The sequence below is a fragment of the Scardinius erythrophthalmus genome (genome assembly GCF_964197995.2).
Source record: "Scardinius erythrophthalmus genome assembly, chromosome: 17".
NCBI classification, from domain to species: domain Eukaryota; kingdom Metazoa; phylum Chordata; class Actinopteri; order Cypriniformes; family Leuciscidae; genus Scardinius; species Scardinius erythrophthalmus.
The window spans coordinates 37,409,080-37,421,876 of record NC_138237.1 but is presented as its reverse complement, the minus strand read 5'-3'; the positions used below and the strand labels follow the sequence as shown (position 1 = coordinate 37,421,876).

General features: G+C 43.2%; 2 protein-coding genes across 2 annotated transcripts in view; both read left to right on the top strand.

Moving 5' to 3' along the window:
- The window catches only part of hspa4a (heat shock protein 4a), a 30,191-nt gene extending 27,101 nt beyond the window's left edge, over positions 1–3,090 (top strand). Inside the window, exon 19 of the mRNA XM_081391866.1 lies at positions 1,451–3,090. Coding sequence (XP_081247992.1) covers positions 1,451–1,633 — 183 coding nt within the window. The 3' untranslated portion in view covers positions 1,634–3,090. The remainder of the gene's footprint in view (positions 1–1,450) is intronic.
- Positions 3,091–5,043: 1,953 nt separating this feature from the next.
- On the top strand, positions 5,044–9,592 carry LOC308705903 (uncharacterized protein). Its single transcript, XM_081391196.1, has 7 exons — positions 5,044–5,483; positions 6,450–7,685; positions 7,849–7,943; positions 8,119–8,169; positions 8,567–8,924; positions 9,005–9,139; positions 9,424–9,592. Exons 1-7 carry the CDS (start codon positions 5,339–5,341, stop codon positions 9,525–9,527), a joined length of 2,124 nt encoding a protein of 707 aa, XP_081247322.1. The 5' UTR covers positions 5,044–5,338; the 3' UTR covers positions 9,528–9,592.
- Positions 9,593–12,797: the final 3,205 nt, after the last annotated feature.

Genomic DNA, 12,797 nt, shown 5'->3' with positions numbered 1-12,797 from the left:
GTGACGACTTGAGATTCATCCGCTGTAAAACGCAAAAGACTTCGGACTTCAGAGAGGCTACTGAAAAAAAGAGACTGCAACCGGCCCATGCCAAAACAAGGATGAATATCGGAAGGGCATTAAATGTCACGCAATGCTGATGTTGTTAACATTAACAATTTCAAAACTAAGTATAATTTGCACGGTTTGACGTGATATGATAAGCGATCATTAGATTTAATCAGCGTGATTTACTGCAATGCTTTTTCCCCTTAGTTGGTCAGAACAAAAGTGGATGTCAAACTTCCAAAAAGCAGAATCTGTGATTGCGAGCGCCAGTATCCACACCGGCGGCGACTGACAGCCGCACATTCTCTTCAAAACATCGGGTTCATCCGCGCTGTGCCGTGCCGAGGCACAACCCATGTAAAGTTGATAATTCCGCAAATAACTGCAATTGCAGATTTCGAACAGAGATGGCGACAGTGGAAAAACTACGGACTGCAGCTTTAAATGACGTTTAACGAGAAAGACGTTATTTCTTTAAGTGCATTTCTGAACAAGCTCACGATTAGTTGAAAACATTAAAGAATATGTGTAAACAAAAAAATATAAAGAACAAAAACATTTAAGCTCAAGCAGTGGGAACGAAAAAAAAAACGCTAATAAAGCAGACTGCGTCAATTATTGTCTATGTGAAGTTTTCGCTATAGTTTTAGATATTTTTATATAGCATGTTAAAGTTGTCACTTTTTGAGGGCGAGCAAAAATGCACCGTTTTTGTGTCTGTCCCTTTAAATGCAAATGAGCCTCTGCTCCCGGCGCAGAGGGCAGAGCTTCAACAGCTCGTGTCCTGAAACTTTTCTAAAGAACTTTTAGCCTTTTATGTTCAAACCGGAGTCAGAAAGATGGAGAGACTCCAGAAGAAGTGACAACATGTAGACAACATTTCTGAATGGTTAGTTGACGAATTTATGTAGCTTATGGGTAGTTATCTTCTAGTCATTGATTAGCATATTCTGTCTTGATAATCTATAAATCGTGTTCAGGGGGCGGAGTTTATGTAAATTTTAGGGTTGGTGATGTCACTAACCCAGGAGGAATGTGGTGTAGTCTCTACCAGTAAAAGCAAATATCTCCCTTTGCTCTGAACTTTGAGTGTTGTAACTTTGCAGATGTTGTTTATGCTCAAACAGCAACATTACACACTAACTAAAGTTATACAAGTCAAATCATAATCAACCCACCCCTTTAACACGCTCCACAGCGCCACCCAGTGCATTTTATTATAACTGCGAGTTAGAGCTTGGTTGGGATTTATCATGGATTCACTGCAATTATGGCCAGCAAAGCAACGTAGTAAAATTCGAATAGTATTTTATGTTTTGAATAATAATTACAGATCAAAAATTTGAATAATTGTGCACACCCCTAGCCTGAATCTTCTATCTGCAACTTTTCCGTTATACAGGAGCTGTATTCTTCTTGTAATCATATCGTCAGCAAACCTAAGCCCAAAGTGGAGCCTCCAAAGGAGACGGCAGCCGAACAGAACGGTCCCGTTAACGGACAGGGGGATTCAGAGACCCAGCCGGAGAAGAGCCGAGTCCCAGAAACACCAGACGCCAAACTCCCCGAGATGGACATTGACTAACTCCTCTTATACGCCTCTGCGTTCGGATTAAAAAACATTACCTAATCCAGCAAATGTTCTCTTGCTCTTGGTGGCATGTTTCTTTCTTTGTGCTTCACTGTTTAAAAAAAATAATATTTTTTGTAACTGGGAACAAAACATGTAACATGTATAGGAAGAGAACTTGTCTTTGTTGCTTTTCCCCCCGTTTCCTGAAAAAAAAAAAAAAAGGCTTTCGGGATTCTAAAATGAGATGAGCTTGTTTAGTGAAAAGATGTTTCTGTTTCTATTCTACTATTGGGAAAGTTTATTGGCATTGCAAATTAGTTGCGTTTCAAACGTGAGATTCTTGATGAAGTTTCCAGACATCAGAAGCACTGAAACAGAGGAAGATTCGCTGACAGAAGATTTCTTGAGGCAGAGGCGACGAGCTGCACTGGATGTTAACGTAGAGTTACTGTTATGCAGTATTTGGTTGTAAAAGGTGCGTCATTCTCTGGCCACTTTTGGGTTTAGCCATGTTTGTTTTACTTTTACTTTTCTACTCTGCAACCTGTGTGAATGATGGAGACCATGCTTTGGTGTCCATCCAGTCATAAATAATGATGAGAATTATAAATAAACCATTCGTTTTGGTATACAGACAAGGATTTATTGGAATGTATAACTCTTATGAGATATTGGATGTACATACTGGTTCACTGTTAGTGTAATTATATTGTCAGTTTACTGAGTTGAAATAAAGTCATGTGGAGGTATTTTGAGCCGTTTGCTGAAGTGGAAATGCAAAAGGTACAAAAACCTTATGACATGTCACCAAAAGAATTATACAATACATACATTGAATACCTAAAATAATTTATCTAAATTATAAAATTGTAATCAATTTTAACTGTCCATAAGTATGCATCTTAACTAAGTAGTCAAATATGTATTTGTAAAGTCCCCCTGTAGTCAATAATGTTATCTCATAAAACTCATCTTTGATCACCAAAATTACATATTTAAACGTTTTTTCCTTGAAAAAAAATCATCATGCCTTAAAATATCTTGAATGTAACTCGACACCCTTGCCTCATTTAGTATACGCGGTTCTATGAATATGCAAATGAGCCCCGCCTCCACTCACTCAGCTCAGAGATCCACTGGTTGACGATCACACGTTGATCTGATTGGTTACAAGGTAGTTTGTGACGTCAGAAACACCAGCGATTTCAAAGCGTGTTTTTGAGACTAGGCTTGTTTGAGATGCGCCTTGCCTCGCCTGAAATGTAGTCGAGAGTAGGCGGCTGCAGTGAGAGGAGGAGTGAAAAAAGCGCAGGCAAGCCGGACAGATCTCTCTTCTCGTAGTGGATTTGACACCTGTGATATCAAAGATGGATATCGCGGGATTCACGCTCGTGCAGTGTTGCTAATAAACTGGATGTAATTCAAGTTCTGTTGCTTTTATGAAAATAAATATAATGAACAATACACCCAAAGTAGGCTTAGCCTATTTAATTCCATTCCAAATACATGTTTATCAATATTTTTTAATCTTTAACAGACATGTGTTTTTATTTTTTTTTTAATAAAAATTACATTGCATAACCCAAAGAGATCACACTGTCAGATAGTTTGGAAATATTAACACATAACATATACACATAGAACATGATATTAGAGCTTTAAAATCAAACATTTTAAAAGAGAACAATACATCACAGTTGTTTAAACCAATGAGCATTAAGCTGTGTCGTCAGCAAGTCGTTTCCCATCGTGCTTTTGATCAGCGCAGTCGGTGGAGAGCAACTGCGCGCGACTGCAGAATCCGACAGGTGTGCCTTGCGCTCGCGAGAGATTTTTGACATACGTCAGCATGACATCAGAGCAAGGCGGACCGCACTCGGACACATTTCTAACCGGCATGCATCTCGCGCTGATCACCGGTGATCGATTCTGCGCAGATTTTGCTTATCTCAAACAAGCCTACTGTCTTTGATTCACTGCAGTTTTAAGGAGGAAATACTCAGCAATGGTGTCGACTTATGAATTTACACATGGTTAGTATTGAAGCATATTAAAAACACCACATAGACACAAACATTTAAAAGCATGATTTTCACCACAGGGACTTTAATGCATTAACTAATTTTAGTTCACTTATTATAGTGTTACTTTTGAAATGAAGGGATGGACATGTTTATTTGACCCTTTAGATATGCTAATATCGTCAGTAAGACTCACAAGTTTACACTATATAGTACTTCTTGAAGTCAAAGTAGCTGATGAAGTTTAACGTAGGTGCTCTTGAGTCTGCGCAGTAGCGATCTCGGGACCAGACCTGCGCAGTAGTGAGCAGGAAGTAAAGCCGCGAAATCAACGCTCCGCCCTCACTCTCGCAGAACGCACTCTCCCTGAGTGCACTTTTTTAAAAAATGATTGCAGTACGACAAGAGGCTTGTTAAAATAAAGTACATACAATCTCCTCAGTCCTCCGAAGATCCCGAAAAAAATGTCCGTTGGTGCTTCAGTGACTACTTCGCTCAGAGAACCTGTCAATCACAGCTGTCAATCATGACGTTACACCACCGTTTAGAGCCTAAGTCCCGCCCCTCCGCTTCCGGCTCATGGGACCTTAGTTCGGAAAAAATATGTATGGAAGTCAATGCCATCGGATTTAATTCTGAGTCGCTGCTGTAGAGGCAGTTTAGTAAAAGATTTTTTATCAAATACTCCAAATCTCCACCCTCCATAGCATAATTACAATTAATAATTTTAGCTAACTACCTAAACAAGATGTCAACACAAATCCACAAATCTTCCGCTATTTCATTCATTCATTCATTGACGATGATAACGTGATGTGATTGGCCTGATGCCAACAAGTTCATGGCTTCCCTTGACACTGTCCTGACCAATCACAGGGGAGCAGTGTCGTGACAATAGCGTCACCTGATTGGTTAATCATTCTTTTTTTTCTATCAAGGGATGCCAACTCAGCCTGGCCTCCTCACAGACACAGGGTGCAGTACCATGTTTTCAACGCTCATTCACCATGTCACTTTTATAGGGGCGCTGTTTTACACATCATAAAACGCTCAGTAATGAATGAAGAGAGACGACGAGGAGATGACAGAAGGATTACGTAAACTGTGAAAACAAAAGTGTTTATTAAATGACGATTATATTCTGAAAAAGTGAGGAAGCCTGGCTTCCCTTGGCAAGAAAACGCCACTGAGCATCGCATAACTAACTAAAAACAAACTTATTTTAGAAACAGACACTTGAACTTGCATCAGCGTGATAAAAATGACAGCAGATGAAAGAAACCACCTTAGGAAAAAAGTATATTTGAAGTGTAATTTAATTGTTTGGTCTCACGTCCTGTTGAATAACAATGGGAGGCGGGGCTTATGACCTATACTAGGATCAGTCACCGGGGGGCGATCGAGACGTTTTGGGTTCAATTTTCAGGGCTTGTGCGGCACGCTTGGTTTGGAACGACATAAGTGATTAAATGAAGACTTTTTTTGTTTTTGGATGAATGTCCCTTTAAATGTGTTCGCGGCGATCGATCGGCCTCTGTGACGTCACAGACAGCGCGAGCTCCATATGACGTCACAGGCAGAGTTGTTCAGGTCAGTGCAGCGATTACCAGACTCAGAGTTATTAGTCAAACATTGTAGAAACTCAGACTCAGAGTTAATCAAACAGTGATAAAGTCCAGGATCTGCAGAGAGCACGATGTCTGAACACTTCCCAATGGATGAGGAGATCTGCAGTGCAGTGTTGGAGGAGCCGCTGAGTGGCGCTGTTGAGGAGAGAAACACAGCAGAGGAGTGTGAAGCTCCTGCTCCCCCTAGAGTCGCGTGGGGGAACAACACCTCAGGTGCTTTCACACACACACACACACACACACACACACCAGGGCTGCCAACTGACACACAATTGACACTTTTCACATGCTCTCACGCCACACGTCAATTTTCTCACACAGAGAAAAATCGCGAGGAAGAGGACACTGACACAGACAGACAAGACAGAGCTGGTTATTTTTGATATGAAACAAATATGAACCGCTCAAATTCTGTCAATTTTATTGAGAAATTCAAACAATACTGTTTTGGCGCTTGTAAATGTGACGTGACAGATCGCTGGCGCACGTGAACCGATCATCTCTTACTCTTACTACTAGTTAATAAATGAACACGAATGAACGATTGGTATGTTGAAAGATACAGTAGGCTACAACTTAACGTAATGTTTATGCCTCATACAGAATATCGATTATTCAGTGTTTTTCACCCGTGGAAATGGTCAGTAAAACAGCTAGAGAACATACGTTTACCCCAGGAAAGCCATTTAATGACCATAGCACGTTAAAACTGCTATAGAGAGGAGTATTTTGCTAAATTTGGCACCAATGCTATATTTTCTAAATATCATATTCATTTGTTAACAAACAAGTATTCTGAAATGCATAACTTAGACAGTTTCCTCTTATAACAGATTAGTAAAATCTTAATTTAATCTAAAAAAATTTAATGCCACAGGCAGTAAAATGCTTCCATGAAAGATAGTGGTTTTTTTTTTTTCTTTCTTTTTTTGTAGAGTTTAATGAGCGGCTCTCAGTGACGAGTGTGGGGGAATTGCTTCTGCTTTTGTCATTGAGTTTGTGATTTTTAAAATGTGTTTTTGTGTTTTCATATTTATATTCATTATTTGTTTTTTCTGTGTATGCATGCATTACAACAAAATTTGAACTAGCAACATAAAGCAGCTGTACATGAGGACAATCATTCAGCTGTAATCTGTGCTAATAAAACATGTTTCTAATCAATATTGTTGTTTACAGAAAAGCAATCAAGATGGATGAGTTTCCGTACTGGCGTCTTGCGAGTGTGGAATGCTGGGAAACGTCTCTTCCAGACCAATGAAACCCAAGTGTGTGCTTTTGTGCCGTCGCAGGAGTCCAGGCCGACAGACCCGCTCGAGACCAGGCCGACAGACCCGCTCGAGTCCAGGCCGACAGACCCGCTGGAGTCCAGGCCGACAGACCCGCTCGAGACCAGGCCGACAGACCCGCTCGAGACCAGGCCGACAGACCCGCTCGAGACCAGGCCGACAGACCCGCTGGAGTCCAGGCCGACAGACCCGCTGGAGTCCAGGCCGACAGACCCGCTCGAGTCCAGGCCGACAGACTCGCTCGAGTCCAGGCCGACTGACCCGCTCGAGTCCAGGCCGACAGACCCGCTCGAGTCCAGGCCGACAGACCCGCTCGAGACCGGGCCGACAGACCCGCTCGAGTCCGGGCCGACAGACCCGCTCGAGTCCAGGCCGACAGACCCGCTTGAGTCCAGGCCGACAGACCCGCTGGAGTCCAGGCCGACAGACCCGCTGGAGTCCAGGCCGACAGACCCGCTCGAGTCCAGGCCGACAGACCCGCTCGAGTCCAGGCCGACAGACTCGCTCGAGTCCAGGCCGACTGACCCGCTCGAGTCCAGGCCGACAGACCCGCTCGAGTCCAGGCCGACAGACCCGCTCGAGTCCAGGCCGACAGACCCGCTCGAGACCGGGCCGACAGACCCGCTCGAGTCCAGGCCGACAGACCCGCTCGAGACCGGGCCGACAGACCCGCTCGAGTCCAGGCCGACAGACCCGCTCGAGTCCAGGCCGACAGACCCGCTCGAGACCGGGCCGACAGACCCGCTCGAGTCCATGCCAACAGACCCGCTCGAGTCCGGGCCGACAGACCCGCTCGAGACCAGGCGGAAAGACCCGCTCGAGTCTAGGCCGACAGACCCGCTCGAGACCGGGCCGACAGACCCGCTCGAGACCGGGCCGACAGACCCGCTCGAGTCCAGGCCGACAGACCCGCTCGAGACCAGGCGGAAAGACCCGCTCGAGTCTAGGCCGACAGACCCGCTTGAGTCCAGGCCGACAGACCCGCTCGAGACCAGGCGGAAAGACCCGCTTGAGTCCAGGCCGACAGACCCGCCCCGCTCGAGTCCAGGCCGACAGACCCGCCCCGCTCGAGTCCTAGTCCAGGCCGACAGATCCATAGTCCCGCTCGACTTCATACGGACAGACAGTGAGTATTTATTATTATCACTCTGATTCATCTCCATTTCTGGAGATGCTTCTGGCTTTAGTTTAATCTCTACTCCTGTCGGTTCCTCACCTGATCTCAAGTGTGTTTGCTGCTGGAGTTCAGTCTCATGCTGTATATTAACATGCTAACGTGTGTTTTTCAGGATCCTTTAAATCTCTTTATGAAGTGGTAAAGAAACTGAAATCCAGAGGCGATCGCAGTGATTATAAGGGAGTTCGAATCTCGGATGACAAACAAGTATGTTGCTCAAACTTTTCCCCTCTTGTTTCCTTCTATCTTTAGTCTTTCAGTCCTGACATAAACATCAGTGTGTACAGTTTTGATCAGAAATGTAAAGATTGTATATTACCATGCACAAAAACAAAAATGGATCAGATTACTTACGTTTGCAACAATTTTCTTAATTTTTTAGGTGATCATCCGTTGTATTAAGAAGAGGCGGCCTGAGAAGCTGGTGGAATTGGTAAGTTGACAACTTTATTCTTCATGAAATTCTCCAAGAATCGTTTTATTAAATTGTTATTATATAATTAATTTTGTAATTGATACACCTGTATGAAGACAGTATAAGATATAGTTGAAAGCCTGGAAACATCAGCTGCAAAGTACATTGCTTTCATTTTCAATGAACTCTTTAAGCCCAAAGTTTGTGGTTTACTTATATTTAAGTAATTCAATTAATATAAACATGCGATTAATCAACTAATGGCTTGAATGAATGACTACTCTTTAGTCAGGGCAGCCCAAGAGTTTACTTTGAAAAGCTCACGAGATGGAAAATGAAGTATCCCGGGCCTTTAGTTAGGAGATTAGAGATTAGTTAGGAGTCAACTAACCTTCTGTCAATCTCTTTTCTTTAGCCTGAGTGTCCCATACCTATGAGTCGAGAGGCAGCTGCAATGTTGATGCTACAAAAGTCTCCAACTAGCACACATATCATACAGTTATATGGCATGTATATCCTGAAAGATCAAGACGTCCTGGTTCTGGAAGATCCACATCACAGAATGACCTTGTTTGAGTTCTACCAACAAAACCGAAGTTCCCTGAAGGAACATGCAGTGAAATACATCGTTCAGCAGCTCGTTGTGGCGCTGCAGCACTGCCTGGATCATGGTGTTTATCACAAAACACACATGATGAACGTTCTCATCTACCCAAACACCCTGAAAGTCAAGCTGACGAACTTCAGAGACGCACTGATCCTTGAAGAAAGACGTGAGTCGGCTTCTCGCACACCGTTCACTGTTCATGTGTTTGATGATGTTTTACTAAACACCGGAAATGTGTTCTTACAGGTGCTGATGAACCCATATACACAGAGGTCAGAGAGTCCGCTGAGTGTGTCGCGACTGAGAACATACACATACTGCTGGATCACCTGGTCAAAAGAATAGGCCGTTGGTTTTGGCAAAGGTCACGTCTGTCCAAAGGTGAGACCAACAACAAGAACGAAATGGAAATAACATTGCATGAAAAGCTCAGTAAAATTATTAGTGTCAATGATGAGCAAAGTGTAAAACACAGCGGATTGACTATGAATGTTTAGCAATGAATAAATGTTCATGGGCATCCAGAGAATAATATAGTAACAGTAAGAAATGCTGTGTATTTAATGGTAACATGACCTTACATGAACTACATTTCTCAAAATCTGTTTGTGAGTGTCTATAAGGACAAACGTGACTAATCAACTGTCTTCTGAAAACTTTGACAGAATGCCTGGATCTTCTTGAGAAACTTAATGACAGAAGGTCACGGATGACCTTAGATGCCATTTTACATCATGACTGGTTTAAAAACCCTTCACAGAGAAGATAGATGCTGTCCTTCCATGTTTTCCAGCGTCCCTGATGGTTTGCCGTGATTAAAGCTTCTGCCTGCTCGATTGCCTCCGTACTAATTGTACTAATACATGTTCTGCAAAGCCTCTTCTATCAGGGTTTCATAGAAATCTATCAGTTTGATTGCTCCTGTCTGATCGATTGCTTATGTCTGCCTCGTTGCTGCTGCGGAGTTGGCTTGCGTCTGTAAGCTTCGTATATCTTTCTGTTTTGAATCATTATTTACTATCATTCCTTGTTGTTTATACTGCTAAATATAGCTTACTCAACATCACACATTAACCTGACATCGCTAGCTTCAATCTAAAATGTCCTCACTCAGTGGCTGGCTGTCTAAGTGGTGTCCGCAAAATAATATAGAATTCATAGACAAATGGAAAAGTTTTTGGGGCAGACCTGACCTGTTCAAAAGAGATGTCATTCATCCCTCCTGGGATGGTGCTGCTCTTCTCTCTACCATTGACCACAACATTCTTTTAAATAGAGTCGAAATTTATGTTGGCATTAGTGGAATTGCACTTACATGGCTTAAATCATACTTATCTGACCGTTATCAGTTTGTAGCAGTAAATGAAGAGATGTCTCATCGATCTCAAGTTCAGTATGGTGTACCACAAGGCTCAGTACTAGGACCGTGTCATGATCAATGAGACGGAAGCAAAAATGCAAGTAACTCTTTATTGAAAAAATGAACAGTTCGAAGATCTCTGGAGGACTGGTGATGCAGGGACAAGATGGTCAGCAATCCAGGTGAGGAAGTGAGGAGATGATGAAGTTGGTAAATGGTGAATTATCCAGACAACGAACGTAAGCCAGGTGAACACAGAACCGGAACAGGAACAAGAGCACGAAACTGAAACGCTGACGGGAACAGGACCAAACACACACGGAGGACATCAAACAACGATCTGACAAAGAGAGAAGAATGCAATAAGGTTTTATTTAAAGGTGAGGGCATAGGCTGCAGCTGGTGATGGGATTGAGATCAGCTGGATTGCTGATCGACCTGGAATGAGCGGCACGCCCACTCACTCACACACACCCACACACACATAACAACAATTACACAAGACAAGAAGAAAACAGTGAATTCATGAACCGTGACAGTACCCCCCCCTCCTAGGAACGCCTCGTGGCGTTCCCAGACTCCCTTACCTGTTGATTGTAATCATAAATAAGGGAGTGATCCAGGATGTCTCTAGCAGGTACCCAACTTCTCTCCTCCGGACCGTAACCTTCCCAGTCCACCAAGTACTGGAATCCGCGTCCTCCGAGTCGTGGCGGGGGGGGGACTGGCGGATTAATACAGCTGGATCGCTGATCGACCTGGAATGAGCGGCATGCCCACTCCCACACACCCAAACACACATAACAACAATTACACGAGTGAATTCATGAACCGTGACAGACCGCTGCTGTTCACTCTGTACCTGCTAACATTAGGAGATATCATTAGGAAGCATGGCGTTAGTTTTCACTGTTATGCCGACGATACTCAGCTGTATATTTCTTCACACCTTGACGAAACTTACTGATTCACTAAATTAACGGAATGCATAGCTGATATAAAAAATTGGATGACTAGTAATTTCCTACTACTTAATTCTGAAAAAACAGAGATTCTAATTATTGAACAAAAAACTTCCTCACGTAATAATCTGAATACTGTCTAACACTTGATGGCTGCTCTGTTAAGTCTTCGTCATCGGTTAGGAACCTGGGTGTGCTCTTTGATACCAATCTTTCATTTGAAAGTCACGTGTCCAGTATCTGTAAAACCACATTTTTCCATCTTAAAAATATATCTAAATTACGTCATATGCTCTCATTGACAAATGTGGAACAATTAGTCCATGCGTTCATGACCTCAAGGCTAGATTATTGTAATGCTATTATGGGCGGTTGCCCTGCACGCTTAATAAACAAACTACAGCTGGTTCAAAACGCAGCAGCTCGAGTTCTTACCAGAACCAGGAAGTATGACCATATTAGCCCAGTTCTGTCAACACTGCACTGGCTCCATATTAAACATCATATACATTTTTAAATATTGCTGATTACTTACAAAGCACTAAATGGTTTAGCTCCCCAGTACTTGAGCGAGCTCTTAACGCATTATAGTCCGTCACGTCTATTGCGATCTCAAAATTCTGGCCAGTTGATAATACCTAGAATATCAAAGTCGACTGCTGTCGGTAGATCCTTTTCCTATTTAGCCAAAACTTTGGAACAGTCTTCCTACCATTGTCCGGGAAGCAGACACACTCTGTCAGTTCAAAACTAGATTAAAAACACATCTCTTAGCATAGCATTCACATAACACATTATAGATTTCTATAATTCAATGTTAGGCTGCATAGATTAGGTCAGCTGGAATTGGGAACACTTCCCATAAATCCTGATGTACTCGTTTCATCATAAGAAGAATGGCGTCTACGCTAATATTAGTCTCTCTGTTTATCCCGAGGTTTACCGCAGTCTGACGGATCCAGGCCGTATCCAGATCTGATGAAGGACCTGCGCCTGGACGCAATGACAAGTTCTGAAGTGTCAATTTGTCAACTAGTCTATCTCCTGTGAAGGCCTCCCTCCCCTCCCTTTACTTCTCTACAAAGCTTTGTCGGGATAATTCCGGTTTGTGTGGCTACTCGGATGCGATAAAAATTTCTGTATTATAAATTTTAAGGCCAGAGAAGTTTGTTGAGGCTTGGTTTGTAGGGAAGGACTACACGCCTGCGCACATATATTTAAACACGCATACCTATAGACTGAACTCGTGATACACATGTGTACGCCATAGCGTTCTCACAGGATCACGTTTTTAAAGTTTGCGCAGAGAGCGGCCCTTAAGTTAATAACCAATGATCGTTGCAACACAAGTGAATCAATCAAAGCGAACTATAGCTGGACAATAATTTTGTTCTAGACTAGAGGTGCTATAAAGCCAAAACAATCTCTGTTACTTTAATTTCGAGTGTGTCCTTTAAAACGTTTTCCTCCATGTCCAACTCCTGCACCAGATGAGCTATTTTCCCTGCGAAGCTCTTCATCCCGAGTGTGTTCTCCCAAACGTCCTCCCTGCCGCAAGCCTCATCCGTTCCCTTCTCCCCGTCTCCACAACGTGGAGCACCGGGAAAACCTTCTGGGACTCACTCAAACGCTCCCGAACACCGGAGGCCGAAGTGAAACCGGGAAAGATGTTTGGATGGAGAAAGAGGAGGAGAGAGAGGTGCAGGAGGAAGAGTGG